This window comes from Mytilus californianus, unplaced genomic scaffold (genome assembly GCF_021869535.1).
Source record: "Mytilus californianus isolate M0D057914Y unplaced genomic scaffold, xbMytCali1.0.p SCAF_3, whole genome shotgun sequence".
NCBI lineage: Eukaryota > Metazoa > Mollusca > Bivalvia > Mytilida > Mytilidae > Mytilus > Mytilus californianus.
Window position 1 is genome coordinate 45522060 of NW_026262679.1, and position 15993 is coordinate 45538052.

At 31.9% G+C, this 15993-nt stretch overlaps 1 protein-coding gene across 1 annotated transcript; it reads left to right on the forward strand.

Moving 5' to 3' along the window:
* The first annotated feature begins 701 nt into the window (after nt 1-701).
* On the forward strand, nt 702-15779 carry LOC127734674 (WD repeat-containing protein 54-like). The gene is made up of 8 exons (XM_052244674.1): nt 702-975; nt 6032-6094; nt 7616-7688; nt 8481-8537; nt 9190-9267; nt 11531-11666; nt 13198-13426; nt 14961-15779. Exons 1-8 carry the CDS (start codon nt 748-750, stop codon nt 15090-15092), a joined length of 996 nt encoding a protein of 331 aa, XP_052100634.1. The 5' UTR covers nt 702-747; the 3' UTR covers nt 15093-15779.
* Nucleotides 15780-15993: the final 214 nt, after the last annotated feature.

Sequence of the window (15993 nt, forward strand, 5' to 3'; positions counted from 1 at the left end):
ATTTCAATTATTTGATAGTGCTTTTGTCTCTGTGCCAGTTATTGCAGAATGTGCTTTTCTTTTTTATTTTAGCTTGCTCAAGTTGCTTATCTATTATATTATGCATGTGTTTTATTTTTATGTGTGCTGTGTATTCTGTCAAATGTGCTTATATAATTTGTTGTTTGTTTTTTAAATATCAAGTGGGTTAAGAGCACTACAGAGCTTATGTTTACTGTGTTAATTTGTACATATCATGCCCGACTCTAAATAAAATTTACTTACTTTACTTTTTACTGGACAATATCACTAAGAAAACGCAAAAATAGCGCGGGTGACAATATTTGAAGGAAATCTAAAGATATGAAATGCTGTACTGAATTAGTTTTGTTTTCGTATAAAACTGGACAAAATAGGTTCTTTGCGTCATGTTGGACCTTTGAGAGCTCCCAAAAAAAGAGATACACATGTATATATAAGAATATAGTAGGCCTATGCATATTCTGAATTCTAGCTGGAATCGCTTTCTCGTTCATATTTTCCATCTTTTCGGTAAAAGTTGAGAGATATGATTAAACCATTATGGCATTATAAGTCTTTTGTATTAGTATTATACATCCAGTCCTTGGCCTTTAATTAATTTTTTTTTTAGTTAATCCAGGAAAAGCCCCGGGAAAAAGTCCGATTTTGTTCTAAATATTTTTCTTCAGGTTACAGATTGCGCAAGCGCAGCGTACCGAGCAACCGGAAGATCATCAGGAGAAAAAAATGTATCGAAAAGAAAAACCATTACCTTTAAAAAGCAGTGCTTCTTCTTTAACTAACAATCTTACAGTGTTCATAAGTCCAGAAAAAGGTTCCATGAGTTATGCTGTCGTACATAAATCTGTAGTTAATGTAATTTCTTCGTCACTTGATGGCTCCACAGTCACCAATCGTCAAGTAGTCTGCAAAGAACCATCAGCCGTTCAACAGAACACACCTATGGTTATACAGGCATGAACAAATTATCATTTTTATAAAAATTTAAAATAACAAAGCCAATACCTGAAAGAGTAATATATAATAGTTCATAAATGTGGGGAAAGGCTAGTGATTTTGGCATATTTATGCCAGGTTGAAAAGGGGTATAAATCGCCCAAATTTATGTTTCTTGCTTCACGTCCAGTTGTAAATATTTCAGAAGGGAACAAATTAGCATGAGTTAGGTCTCGTTAACAGGGTCGACTTGGATGAAGGGCAAGAAAATGAGGATTAATTTGATCTGGGACTATTTTACTAACGGGACTGGAAACCGTTACACCAATCAGTGTAATAATATCAACACCACGGTCGTTAGAACGAGACTTTACCTGTGCTATTTATCAATACGCCATATTGTTTTGACAGTGACAGCCTGCCTTGATCTTATAATTTCGGTAATTTATTTTTTTCTTTTATAGTTATTGGAAATGATAATCCTTAACAGTGGTCTCGTTAGCCCAAAATAGAAGGGCGCCGCGCCCTGGGTGCCCTCAGCCGCGCCCTGTGTGCCCTCATCTGCGCCCTTCTGCCCTGACGCCTTTTCCCAAAAAAAACCTTGTGCCGTTTTGGCAATGTACTGGAAAAATTGGTTTTTGTCTCATCGATTTCTAATCACAAAGTTAAATTACATATATGACACCTGGTGATTGCCCCCAGGTTAATCATGTCATTAAAATCAATTTCAGTTGATTGGGGTCTTTCCTTTTTGAATTTTCCTCGGAGTTCAGTATTTTTGTGATTTTACTTTTTGATTAGACTTCAAAGGTGTTTTAAAATAACTAGGTAATTTAATTAAGACAATGTACCTTGTCAAATTGAATATAAATTGATGAATGTGTTGGCGAGTGTTTTAAGCTTGGGTCGGCATTTTCGATCTCCAAGTCCCAATGGAAGAGTGTAAAAATGAAGACTTTCATGACTTTAGTATAGAATTCAAGTCATCATAATACAACTATGCCTTCTCAGAACGCCGTCCATCTCAACTTCATCGTAAACTTGTTGGAAATTAATTTTGGAGTTACTTCCCCTGTTTTAGCTTATAACAAATTTGTGCTACTAAAATATTATCTATCTTTGAAAATAGGAATAAAGTACCAATTAAATACAAAATTATATAAGAATGTTACCTAAGGCCAAAAAAAAATATATGTCTGTTTAAGGTTACATACTTTAAAAAAATAGGGTAGGTAGGTCGGTATTTCCATTTTATTTTATTTTTTCATTTAATTTTTTGTGACATGATTTTGAGTCATGCCGTTTCGACTTGTCGTGGTCCGAGTTGATCATGGGACGAGTTTACCCGTATTTTTGATGATTGGATTATTTCCCTTGGAAAAAAATGGCAGCAAAGTGTTTATTTCATCACACGATTTGCGAATTTCCTTAAAACAGCTGTCATATTCACGATTGTGAACATTGGGATGTATCAGGCAATTGATTTATATCATTTGCAACACTAACTTCGCTTTTGACACGAGTTCAGTTTATTTTTCACTTTACGACGGAAATAAAATGACTTAGGGTCGGCGCTCAAAAGTAGGGTCGGTCGGGTAACTGTAAACAGACATATATTTTTTTTTGGCCTTAAAGATCAAAACTGTCTTTGAACATACCAAAAAAAATATATTGCAATTCATTTTTGATAATCATACTTTTATCAATCCATGTTCTATCTAGACATTGTCAATTTAGATTATAATTATATCTGGTGAAAGTTGTTAAGCTGTAATCCTACAAAAATCGAGTTAGGACTAGCTGAACTATCATTACAAGTTAATTGGATGAAGTTATACTAAATAATTCATTGACAGGAACAATGAAAAAAAGTTGAGAGGTCCAAACTCTAGCTGAAAATTTTAAATGAGACAACTCTAAAATATGAGATGTTTAGTTTATGCTGTTATTTTTTGGAGGGGGGGTTATAGTTATAGTTATTTTGACTCTTTTGGTTAATAGTGATGTGATGTATGAACGTGTATTGCCATGTATTATGAACATGTTATTGTAGTATGAATGACTTTTCTAATGCAAATTTTATAGAATAAATAATCAAAACAACAACTTATTATCTTTATTGTCAACATATACAGTAAAAAAACAATGTGAACTCGTGATACACACAGAAACGTAGACAAAAAAATGAGCAGTGCCTTTTCCTAAATTCCTAAAAAAAGTGCCCTGCCCTCCACTGGCACCCTGCCCCTTTCAATTTCTAGCTGGAGCACTGCTTAATATAAACATGATTACTATAATGATAAAAGATATCTCAATCTTTGACAGTTGTTATTAATCACCAAATCCTGTCTTAACCGAAAGGGTAATGGAATCTCACTTCTCCAAGAAGTTGACCACTTCTCCCTTCTCTCTCATGGAAGGAGAAGTCACTTCTCCCTCTTCAAAATCCTAGATTAGGCCCTGCTTAAGTGTAAAAAATGACACATAAAGATTGAAATTTTCAGGATGAAAATAGCGTGGGGACGATGTGGAAAAAAGTATATGATTCATAAAATTTCTTATAACTGTTGATTGAAAAGAGATACATGTACGCAAGTTCGGTTTGTTGTAAAATCATATTTATAGGTTATAGTTTGGATTTGCCTATTTTTATTGTCACTTTTTTAAATAAAAAGTGGAATATAAATCTCTTTCTCATTACAACCAGAACCCACATGCACGGCTCAAATAAATTATACTGTTCCTATAAAATTACCTACTCCTTTTTATGTGTGCAATATTTTTATTATAATCAGGGTTAATTTAGTTTAGTAATGGTCTTCTGGTGGCATTAGCATATGACTTCGTGAAAATATGTACACTAGGTTCCATAATTAGACATACAAAAGTAGGCCCGTTCACAGCCATATTGAAATATTGATGTAAACACGAAGTTCACAAAAGTTCAAAACAATGTGGCTATATCTTTATGAGACCCGGGTAACTTTTGTTATATGAATAAATTATGAACTGAAGTTGTAAACATTGTTTTTATTGCACATTTATTGTTTTTAGGATTAATTATGATCTGTTAACCTTTGACACGTTGTTTTCTTAGCGGTCAAGTAAAGCGCCGGCATTTTGACTATATCTGGCTTATTTTCAACACTAATATTTTGACTACTTATTAACAGTATTATATATATGCTGACTTGTTTGCTGAAGTCTATTGTTTACATTCATGTTCCGAATGTACGTGACACGATAAGCTGTCAATCAAAACAAAAAATCAATAATCCGCTATCTGGGCAATAAAATCTCAACAGATCGATCAGTTTCAAGTCCCATTAGTATAATAGTCCCAGATTTGATAGGGACTGAATTTTAGCCTTGCAACAGGCCACTTATGGCCAACACCTCAAAGAGTTGAAGCGAGGGTTCTTAACAGCACATGGCACTCTCTCTACAGGAGGCATCAGATTGTAGCCACATTCTTACGGGAATATGGCTGCAAATTTAGACGCCCTTAAAAACCAAATGGGCCTTGTGAAATAGCACATACAAAATCTGGCTCAGTGTTTTGGTCTAGTACAAAGCAGGGTTTATACTCGTATTTCATTATCATCTTGTCCTGAATATGCCTGTAATTTTCCACTGGATGTCATACAGCCATCCATCCGGTATAATGTATGATATGATCCATGAGTTGTTGAAAAGTGGGAGTCTACAGGTTTTTACCACCAAAATTTTCAATGGGCTGACACAATTTTGGTATTTTGCAATAGAAATAATAGTGAGGACCAGCAGGGAAAGAAAGATTTCGAGAACTCTGGATATACCATGTCATACCTACATGTATCATCTTTGTAATGTCATGATGAGCTGTTAAATTTAAAGAATCAATCACAAGCATGACAAGTTATCTTATATTCACTTTTTTTTTCTAATGTTTTCAATTTAATTTACATTAGTTGATGCATTATAATGAACTTTATTGTTAAAAAGGCAAAATGCTGAATACAGTGTTTACTGTTAAACTAAGAAAAAAAAATTGTGAAGTTAAAAATTAGTTCCATGTTAATTTGATTCATCCAAAACAAAAGCATTGGTATTTGTTCATCTCTAGATCTATTGCATGGTTTCTGTGCATTCGTGTGTGATAATATATGGAATTTTGACTGAATTCAATGTACTTTTCAAAAGTTGCATTAGTACAATGTGTATGCTATTGAATTCAGATTGTTCTTCCTATAAATTTCATACACCAACCTGGTAAAAAGGTATTTTTTAGAAATTTTCTACAATGTATACATGTACATTTGTACATGTAGCAGTACATCCAAAAGAAACCATTTTAAATAGCATCACCATCAAACAAATTAACATCATGAAACAAAAAAGCTCTGGGGTTGCAAAAGATTTGTTTGTTAATTTATTATTTACAAAAATTACTATTAATCTGATTAATCCAGAGTTTAAATTCTGTTCACTAAGATCATGCTATCGGAGGAATCCCAACTAGAACACACAGATTATAACTTTTTGAATTAATTTACACTGGACACATAAAAATCAGCTGGGACTCATTCCTTTCAAAAAGAAATGAGTCCATGGACTCACCTTAAATAATCCTAGACGTGAATAAATAATATGTAGGGTATATGTTTACATCAAATTTTATGAGACAGAAATCTAACAATTTAACCAAAATTATCTAAAGGTCAACACAAGATTCTTGTGACAAAGAGACAGTTGTCTATACAATATGTCAATCAATCCAAGTCTAAAAAAAGTTAAACCGGATGGAGTGCTTGGAGTTATTTTACAGGCATGACAGATGCATTTTTTCAGGATATCAATGCTTTTATTGCTGGAAAAGAACTATCATGTCAAATATTGATTTCTTGTAGAATTATTGCTTATGTTTCTGAACATAAAATTTATGAATTGTCTTGGTGTATTTTCTTTTGTAACTTTTAATGCATCAACAAATGGTGGCCATATACACAAAAATATCTTAAAATTTTCCAAAGAAACACTTCGATTTACATTCCAAAACTACCAATAATTTAATTTTATGTGTTTTTATTTTTAGGCAAAATGGATAAGTTTACCTAACAGAACAGTACTAGTCCTTACATCTTTAAGGGGCATACAAGTAAGTTATGCAAGCTGTTATATGTACATGTAAATGAATACAAATGTACATGAACTTTAGGGATTCCATGGAATATGTCTGTGAGACAACAACTCATTCATGAAGCTGTAATATCATGATATATTCAAGAAAATGTATTTTACAAAAACATGTACACGTAAATATAAAAATAAATATGTCATTTATGTACAAGGTAAACAAATATTACACTATAAAAAGGGTATACTGATATCTAGGCAGCAAATAAATAGAGATAAGAAGATGTGGTATGAGTGCAATAGACAACTCTCCATCCAAGTCACAATTTGTAAAGGTAAACCGTTATAGGTCAAAGTACTACCTTCAACACGGAGCCTTGGCTCACACCGAAAGCAAGCTATAAAGGTCCCCAAAAATGACTAGTGTAAAACCATTCAAACAGGAAAACCAACGGTCTAATCTATATAAAAAATGAGAAACGAGAAACACTTATGAACCACATCAACAAACAACAACCACTGAACATCAGGTTCCTGACTTAGGACACGTGCAAACAAATGCAGCAGGTTTAAACGTTTTAATAGGCGCCAACCTTCACCCTACCTGAAACAATATTGTAACATTACAACATAGAAAGACACACTATAATATATCAATTGAAATGGTTTAACTCGTTCAAAAGACATATTAACAAAAACAAGTGAACATACACTGAACGAATAAATTTGATCTATGACACAATGTAAATACAAAATTAATAAAACAAGGGGGTTAGATGTAAAAAAAAGCTTTAAAAAAAATAACACTATAAATTTTGATCCTGTGAATTGCTTTTTGTCAACATTCCGTACAAAAAAGAGTCAAAGACTGAGAAATAAGAACCTGGCTAAAAACTGGAGGTTGATTCATGTGTGCCACAAGGTCAGACACCTGTAGTGGTTATGTCTGTTTAAATCCGTTGATGAAACATTTATGGTGTTGTCACCATGTTAGAATTATCACAAAATGATGGATTGGTAAATATCTTAAACATTAGGGCTGTTCCATATAAAATAACATGGGACCCAGGGAAGGCACTTCCAAATCTCAACTATGGGTGGGTGTCATCTTTGTTTTTGCAAAGTGGAAATGTAAGTGAAATTTTAATTTGCCTCTATAGGTGGTTACCCAATTTTTAAAGTGCCTTCCCTGGATATCATGTATGTTTTAACTTTATAGGAGCCTGAACCTTTAAAATGAAAAGAGTTTTTCCAGAAATAGGATAGACCAGACCTTAGAAACAACACAGTCACTGAAAAAAAAACACAGATACAACACAGAAAATTTAAACAAATATCCTCTGGTAGATAAACAGTTAGTTTTTATCATTTCTTCAACTGTTGATTCCAAAGTTATTAAATCTTAAGTATTGACACCTTTAATATGATCACTGGACCATGAAATGAGTTGCAAATAATCGTTTTGACCTACTATATAATATTTATATACATAATTGAATGTAAAATATTTACAAACTTCTTTATACAAATTTTAATTTTGTAGATGTTTGAATCAGATGGATCGGCTATGATTTATTGGCATGCATTAGGTGATCCTAGCAGTTCTGATACACAAGGTAAGTAAAATGTAGAGATTTTAGAGGTTTTAAAATATTGAGAACATTTTTTTTCAGTATAATTCTATGAATGTAAATATAATAATAATTTTGTTCTGTAGAACGGATGATGTACTCTAAGGGACCTATTAGACTGAAGAATGAAATATTGCTGTTATTACAATAGCATGTGATTTTTGTGACATCATGGATCCTAATTTGTCTGTTTTTAGTTTAAAGTTTTGTTTCCTGGCATCTAGAAAAAAGATATACATGTGTACATGGAAACCTGAAATTTAAAAGTTTAGATTTTGCATTAAAAATTAGGCAAAATAAGGCCCTTAGCCTATCCTGTCATTTATGTATACAATTTGCATTTTTGTACCAGGACATGCCAAAGAATCTAAAATTGATGTCTTTTGCTTCCCTACAAAACACACTGCAAATATAAATATAGTCAATTCACTACATTGTAACAGCTAAAACTTACTTTGAAAAGCATTTTAAAGAACTTGTTTATCATTGAACACATATATGTATTTAAATAGTTGTTTCTCATTTCTGGTTTTTTATACAGATTAGACCGTTGGTTTTCCTGTTTGAATTGTTTTACACTAGTCATTTTGGGGCCCTTTATAGCTTGCTGTTCGGTGTGAGCCAAGGCTCTGTGTTGAAGGCCGTACTTTGACCTATAATTGTTAACTTTTTATACATGGTGACTTGGATGGAGAGTTGTCTCATTGGCACTCATACCATGTCTTCTTATTTATATTGTCAGGATCTTCATACATTGTAATATATTTTATTATTCAGATCAAACCAATTATGGAAGAGGTATTGCTGGAGTTGGAGATAGTTTTATATGTGTTGGTAAGGTTATATTTTTATCCCCTGGTAGTTTTATATGTGTTAGCAAGGTTATATTTTTATGGAGATAGTTTTATATGTTTTGGTAAGGTTATAGTTTTATCCCCTGGTAGTATTATTTGTGTTTTAAGGTTATATTTTTATCCTGCAAAAGTATATATGTGCTGGAAAGCTTATATTTTGAACCCCTCCCTATATATTTAAGCGGGCAGTATATGTGATCAGGGTTTGAGTACCTGCTGCTGTTGTGCTTCATCTATTAATTTAAATGAGTATGTGGCTTCCCAATACAAAACATTAATTTTACTATAGCTTCACATATGGGGGAGTATGAAGGATAATTTAATGTGAGGTCTTGAGTTTTTCTAGTTCTATTTAAATTGATTTTTTTAGAGAAATAATGATTTACCAAAAAAATGAAGCAGTTTTCTTACATTTGATAATGGGTTCATCTTTAATCTTTTGGTTGAATGAAATGAACTGTTTCAAATTCTTCTCTGACAGATGAAATTTTTTTTATGGATTTTGCTGTGAGAATTTACAACAGAAATTGCTGTTTAAAGACTTTAAAGTTTCATTTTTACAGTTGTTTATTTTTATTTGAGGCAAGTTCAACATATATACTCTCAGAGGTTATTTGTACAATATTTTACAGGAACACAGATTGGAGAAATTCATGTTTTTAATGTTCCTGCAAAGGGAACTAACATTATGCTGAAAGAAAGTTTGGTTGGTAAGTGAAACTTTGTAACAAATAAATTTTATATTCTCTAAAGGCAAAGTTTTTTCCAGCTTTTAAAAGTAAAAAAAAAAGAAGAAAAGGAAATATTTTATGTCTAATAAAGGTCTATTCCGAATTTGAATGTGCAAGATATGGATTCTACTCAGAACATTAATCAGAAGAAGCAATTTTACATTATACATGCATTTTTAAAATCTTATCAGCAGTTGAAAGTGGCATTAGCTGTCAAATTCATATTAACCAATTCGACTCAAAATCTCATATTTTATTTATAGCATACTAGAACGAACGTCTATCCAAATTACAATAAATCATAAAGAAACAATTTACAATTCATATAGTTGTCATAATGTATCCTCTTTTCGTGTGTTTTTAGAATAGACGCCGTCTAATTAACCATCAAGTTGATCTCCGAAGAATTCCTTAGGTCATATGACTTGATGTAAACAAAAATACACAGGCAAGCACCTGCAATTGCATAATGATGATTTTTCTATTTTTGATTTCATGTCATGATTAAAAAATATTTAAATCACCGTTTTACCTGTATTTGAATGATTTTTTTAGAGCAGAATCGGTCAACCAAAGTGATCTTCCCAGTAGCTGCCTTATTTCACTTTTCAATGTTGACATTCTTTTCTTTTTAAGGACATAAACATGCTAAGCCCATGCATATCCTATACCAGATAAGGAATAGATAGTAGTTTGCATGAATATGGATTCAAATGAGTAAAATTGTGTGCAACATCAGCATATTAAAATCTGCCTTAGACTCTTTATTAATGCAAAAATTATTCGATCAAAAACTTCACTTTTGTTTTTTAAAGCACATTTTCTTACTACCAGATGTTGACTTGAAAATGGTAAAACACATTACTAGAGATGGATATTTAAAATCCATGTACCATTACAAAGCACAAATGAGTTTAAGTAGTTCTTATCAGGTTATTTCTGCAAGAAAATACTTGAAATGAATGTTAGATAAAGGTATCAATGATATTTTTAGCATTTTTGAAGAATTTGGATGCATAATCAAATCTCACACCTGCACAATTGCGTGCACACATATACTAGTTCAAACAACATGGTTTTGATGATTTTTTTGCTTAAAACCTGTTTAACTACCTTTTTGAATTATCATCAAATCATATTTTGATGTGTGTTTCTGATATACTAAATAATATTTACTAAATTTATTAGATGCAAACCAGTGAAATTTTAGAAAATAAAGTAAAACCTGTATGAACAGACCATCTATGCGACTATGAAAAAGAGCAGGTTTGGACAGTTCGTCAGTTTATTCAGGTTACAGGTTTGACAGGAAGTTATTGACTTGTGACAAATACAGTAATAATCTATTTATTAAAAGTTATGTCATGATTTGTGTCCCTGCCTGCTTACCATTGTATTATCGACGATTGTGTATTAATTGGCTTTAGAAATTTCAGATATCAGTTGCACCCAGACACAAAAAAAATAGTATTATACTGTTTTTTTTACGTATCCTCATATGTCAAATCGCCCTTGGTAGCATCAGTCTCTGTTTTACCGGTTTACCTAGGTTTGACTGTAACTTTACATAGACCGATCAATGTCCAGTACAAAATAGTTTATCTGTCGCCTGAAGAAGAAAATTTCAGTTGTCAGACAACTAATTAACCTTGATTGTGATGAGGAGGCATAGTACCTTAATCTCATACATGCTTAACTTCACATAACTGGTGTTTTGTTTAATTTCTTCACATTTTTAGACTATTTAACAATAAGCCATGCTTACTAAGATTTTTGTAATAAAAAAAATGCCTGGGACATATTTTGATTGCTTGTGTTTGAAAATGATATTTTTTGTGTACGTCGCATGCAACGATTCCGTAAATTTTACTTTTTGCACTGGATACTTCATTTGTTGAAATACAATGTGACCGTTTTGAGTATATTTAGCTATGTTGAAAGATGTGCATAATGGCAAATTATAAAAATGGGAATTACTTATTCTCTAAGAAGACCTATTAGATTTCCTCTACATTTTTTTTCTTTTCAAAATGTGTGCAAATTGAGTACTCTGTACATGTGGAATTTGCGTACTGTGATTTTATCAGCTGAAATACCTTGTAATAGGTCATCTCATTATACTAATTTTTGGGGGGCTAATAATGTATAGGTTGGACAATATTTGTAAAGATTTGTTGTCATATTTTGGGTAATATTTCAACAACTCATTTATCATATAACAAATTTGTGACTTATATTTCAGGTCATAAACATCCAATATGTGATTTAACATCAGGACCTAACAAACTGATCAGTAGTGATGAACAAGGCAATATATTTATATGGTCATTACAACCTAATGGTTCATTGAAACAGACAGGATCTGTCATGGGGAAGGGGTGAGTATAATGGTTCATTGAAACAGACAGGATCTGTCATGGGGAAGGGGTGAGTATTAATGGTTCATTGAAACAGACAGGATCTGTCATGGGGAAAGGGTAAGTCTTAATTGTTCACAGAAATTAACATAATCTAAAAGTTTACTGAAACAGACAGAATCTATCTTAGGGTAAGGAAGAGTATAAATGTGACAAGATTTTATTTAGGAATTTGGCCTGACCTTTCTCATTTTAGTTTAAAACATTTTTTAAAAGACAAGTACAACTCAAAAAAGCAAAGTATTACAAAAATATAACTGGTTCAATAGACATTACTTTAGTACTTTAAATTCAGAAATTATTGCGATGTTTTTATTATTGCGAAAAATGCGACAGGGTTATAATCATAATAATTTAAACTCGCATTTTGAAATTTTTTATATGAATTAAACAAGGATTTTTCTCAATATCGCAAAAATTAAAATCGCATTTTAGTCTAAAATGACAAAATCGCAGTAATAAATGCACGCAATAATTTCTGAATTTACAGTAGATTCCTGTTTACCAGAGATAGTTTGCAGCCTTTAGAAAAGAAGTTCTGTGGTTCTTTGTTGAAAAAAAATATGCACATAACGAGTAGACAATTGTTAGAGCTGAAACCTTCATGAGATTTACGCTATTTAAGTTATCAGTAAAGTGTTACCTGTCTAAAGTGAACTGTGAATGTATATCAGTGCATTTTTTTTCAATGCTTTGACAGAAACCTCTTATCTGATCAAAATCTTCAAGTTAGATAGGTTTCATTGTTATATATATAAAGCTAGTAACTGGTATATTTTGATTCTTACATTGGTACCAGTGGATAAATCTGATAATCCATTGACACATTTACGAAAGAACTATTTAAAACAAGAACTATTTCGGTGTAGTGACAGTTTTCATAAAGTTGTCAAATGCTATTTCTGTAACACGTGTTAGCACATTTCAAATCAAAGCTGTCATTTAGCCTGAAAGCTGAGAAAGGTTATGACTTTTTAACTTAACCAATTATCTACTGAGATCATCGGCAATCACTCATTGATTAAATTTTAATGCCCTGTCCTCCAGTAGGCAACAGGGGCATTAAGTGTTACCCTTGACCATCCGTCTGTCTTGCCGTCCATCCCATTTTTGTTTCCGCACTCTTAACTTAAGTTTGCTTCATGCAAATTTTATGACACTCATACACAATGCTAAGAATTATGCCACTTTTCAACTTGGAAAATTTCAAATATTGAGCTGGAGCAGTTGTGTCCTCAGACACATTCTTCTTTTATTTTAACAATTGGTTCAGAAAGGGTTAAATTGGCAAAGAATGAGAGAAATATATATATATATATATATATATATATATATGTTTTCAATTTAGACTTGTATAAATATAAACAAGTCTAAATTGAAAACAACGTTCAAACCTATGATTGCATTGAATAAAAACCGCAATTTTTATACGTGTGCATGCAAAACAAATTTCTTGTTAGAGGGGTCTAAATATATATATATATCTTTTCAGAGTACCATGCAGTAGTTTAGTACTGTGGAATGATATCATAGTTGGAGGATATGGTGATGGTCAGTTACGAGTTTATTGTGCCAAGACAGCCAAGTTAGCTGCTACAGTCAATGCCCATGCTAGATGGGTGAATGCCATTGATGTAGCTCCAGAAACAGGGAGAATCTTATCTGTTAGTGAAGATACTTTTGCCAAAGTATGGCAGTTAAAAGAAGGAACTTTGCCAGAGGTAAAGTAGTACATTTTTAGCTCACCTGGCCCATAGGGCCAAGTGAGCTTTTCTCATCACTTGGCGTCCGTCGTCCGTTGTCGTCGTCTATAGCTTTTTACAAAAATCTTCTCCTCTGAAACCTCTGGGCCAAATTTAACCAATCTTGGCCACAATCATCATTAGGGTATCTAGTTTAAAAAATATGTCCGATGACCCCGCCAACTAACTAAGATGGCCACCATGGCTAAAAATAGAACATAGGGGTAAAATGTAGATTTTGGCTTATATCTCTGAAACCAAAGCATTAAGAGTAAATCTGACATAGGGTAAAACTGATTATCAGGTCAATATCTATCTGCCCTGAAATTTTCAGACAAATCTGACAACCTGTTGTTGGGTTGCTGCCCCTGAATTGGTAATTTTAAGGAAATTTTGCAGTTTTTGGTTATTATCTTGAATATTATTATAGATAGAGATAAACTGTAAAAAGCAATAATGTTCAGCAAAGTAAGATCTACAAATAAGTTGTCATGACTAAAATTGTCAGTCGACCCCTTTAGGAGTTATTGCCCTTAATAGTCAATTTTTAACAATTTTTCGTAAATTTTTGCAATCTTTTACAAAAATCTTCTTCTCTGAAACTACTGAGACAAATTTAACCATACTTGGCCATAATCATTATTAGGGTATCTAGTTTTAAAAATTTGTCCGATTACGCCGCCTTCCAACCATCATGGCCGACTTGGTTAAAAATAGAACATAGGGTAAAATGCAGTTTTTGGTTTATATCTCTGAAACTAAAGCATGTAGAGCAAATCTGACAGGTGGCAAAAATGTTCATCAAATTTAGATTTATCTGCCCTGAAATTTTCAGACAAATCCGACAACCCGTTGTTGGGTTGCTGCCCCTGAGTTAGTAATTTTACAAACATTTTGCAGTTTTTTTTTATTATCTTAGATATCATTATAATATCTAATATCTAATACTATTAATTATGATTTTAACCTTATTTTACATGATTTCCAAAGCATCAGTAAATACAGGTGAGCGACACAGGCTCTTGAGAGCCTCTAGTTTAAAAGCAATTCCCTTTTTTTGGAGGTGGATTAAATCTGTTACATATGCAGAATTTAGTCTGCAAATTAGCTGAATACTATGCATAGACATGAATCTTATTTTTGTCTGAATGTTTGCAGACTTTTTCCTTGCTTTATGCGAGTAATATTGAATGTGTCCTATTGTGAAAAGAAGCTTTTTTTTGTGAGTACTGATATTTTCTCTCAGTTTTTGTGTCCTCAAAATAGTGAAAATCAGCGCACCTTAAATATTACTCATATAAAGTACTGAGAAATTAATAATTTTGCTCAGAACATAAAAGAAAACGGATTGTGGTTATATCTTTAAAAAACTGAGTTTTAGTTATACATTTTGATAGTTGTATAGATTTCATTTATCTACTTATGATAACAAATAAATCATGATATTGATCACATTTATTTGAATAACAAATATTATGTAATCTCATGTTAACTTTCTTTGTTCCAATTTCAGATTGAATATAAATATAGTGAGTCTGTAACAGATTTACAATTAGTAGGAGGACAGTTTATACAGAAAGGTGGGCGTGGCTTCTGTGTGACAGGATATGACAACTCAGACATTACATTTTTTGTACAAAACTAAACATTTTAGGCAATGACAGAACATTAGAAATTTTTTACATGGAAAAAGTAAATGTTTTTACAAGGTGACCAACTGGAAAATTTATATAAAATGAAAGATGATTTCCTGTGTCAATTTTGAAGCTCTGTTTTTATGTAATCAAATCTGAAATCCCTTTTTGTTCAAATGATGTGCAATGGTAATGAATGTAAAACTGAAATGTTCTTTGAGATGAAGTATGATTTTATTGTGAAAGAGAAAATGACATACACTAAAGATTTGAAATGAAGACTTTATCATTTTAAGTCTGATATAATGTTTGCTCTAAGATACATATCTGTAGAAATATTGTTGTTGATGTTCGTAGTAGATTTGTTGTTATTCTGCAGCTGCATTAGTTACGACATGATGTGTGATTATGTATATCTTTCGTTATATTAAATCTGTTATATTTTTAAGGGAACTATAAAAAAATGAGTTATTATATTCATTGAAAAATAAAATATATTTTTATACTTTTTAATCATGAGGAAAATAGAACTAAGATTATATGAATATGAAAGTAAATTTCATTTTGAGTTATTTATTCAGAAAAGTTGTGAAATTATGGAATATTTTATTACATTGTTTTAACTTTTGTAAGTAAGCAAGTCCGTCCAGCTTATTCCTATATGCTTTTGTGGATAGTAAATAAATATTTTTTTCAAAGCATTGTATTCCTCTCTATTCACATAATCAACAATAAATCAATCTAGATTCACTTCACCTTAACCAGATATTTACTTTTGCCACTACATCATGTCTTTTGCTAGTTGAATGTGACCCTCATTAAAAAATATTGAGATAAGTATGATTTCCAGTGAGATGACTATCCATAGACTAAAGGATTGAACAATCATAAGTCAATGTACTGCCTCCCATA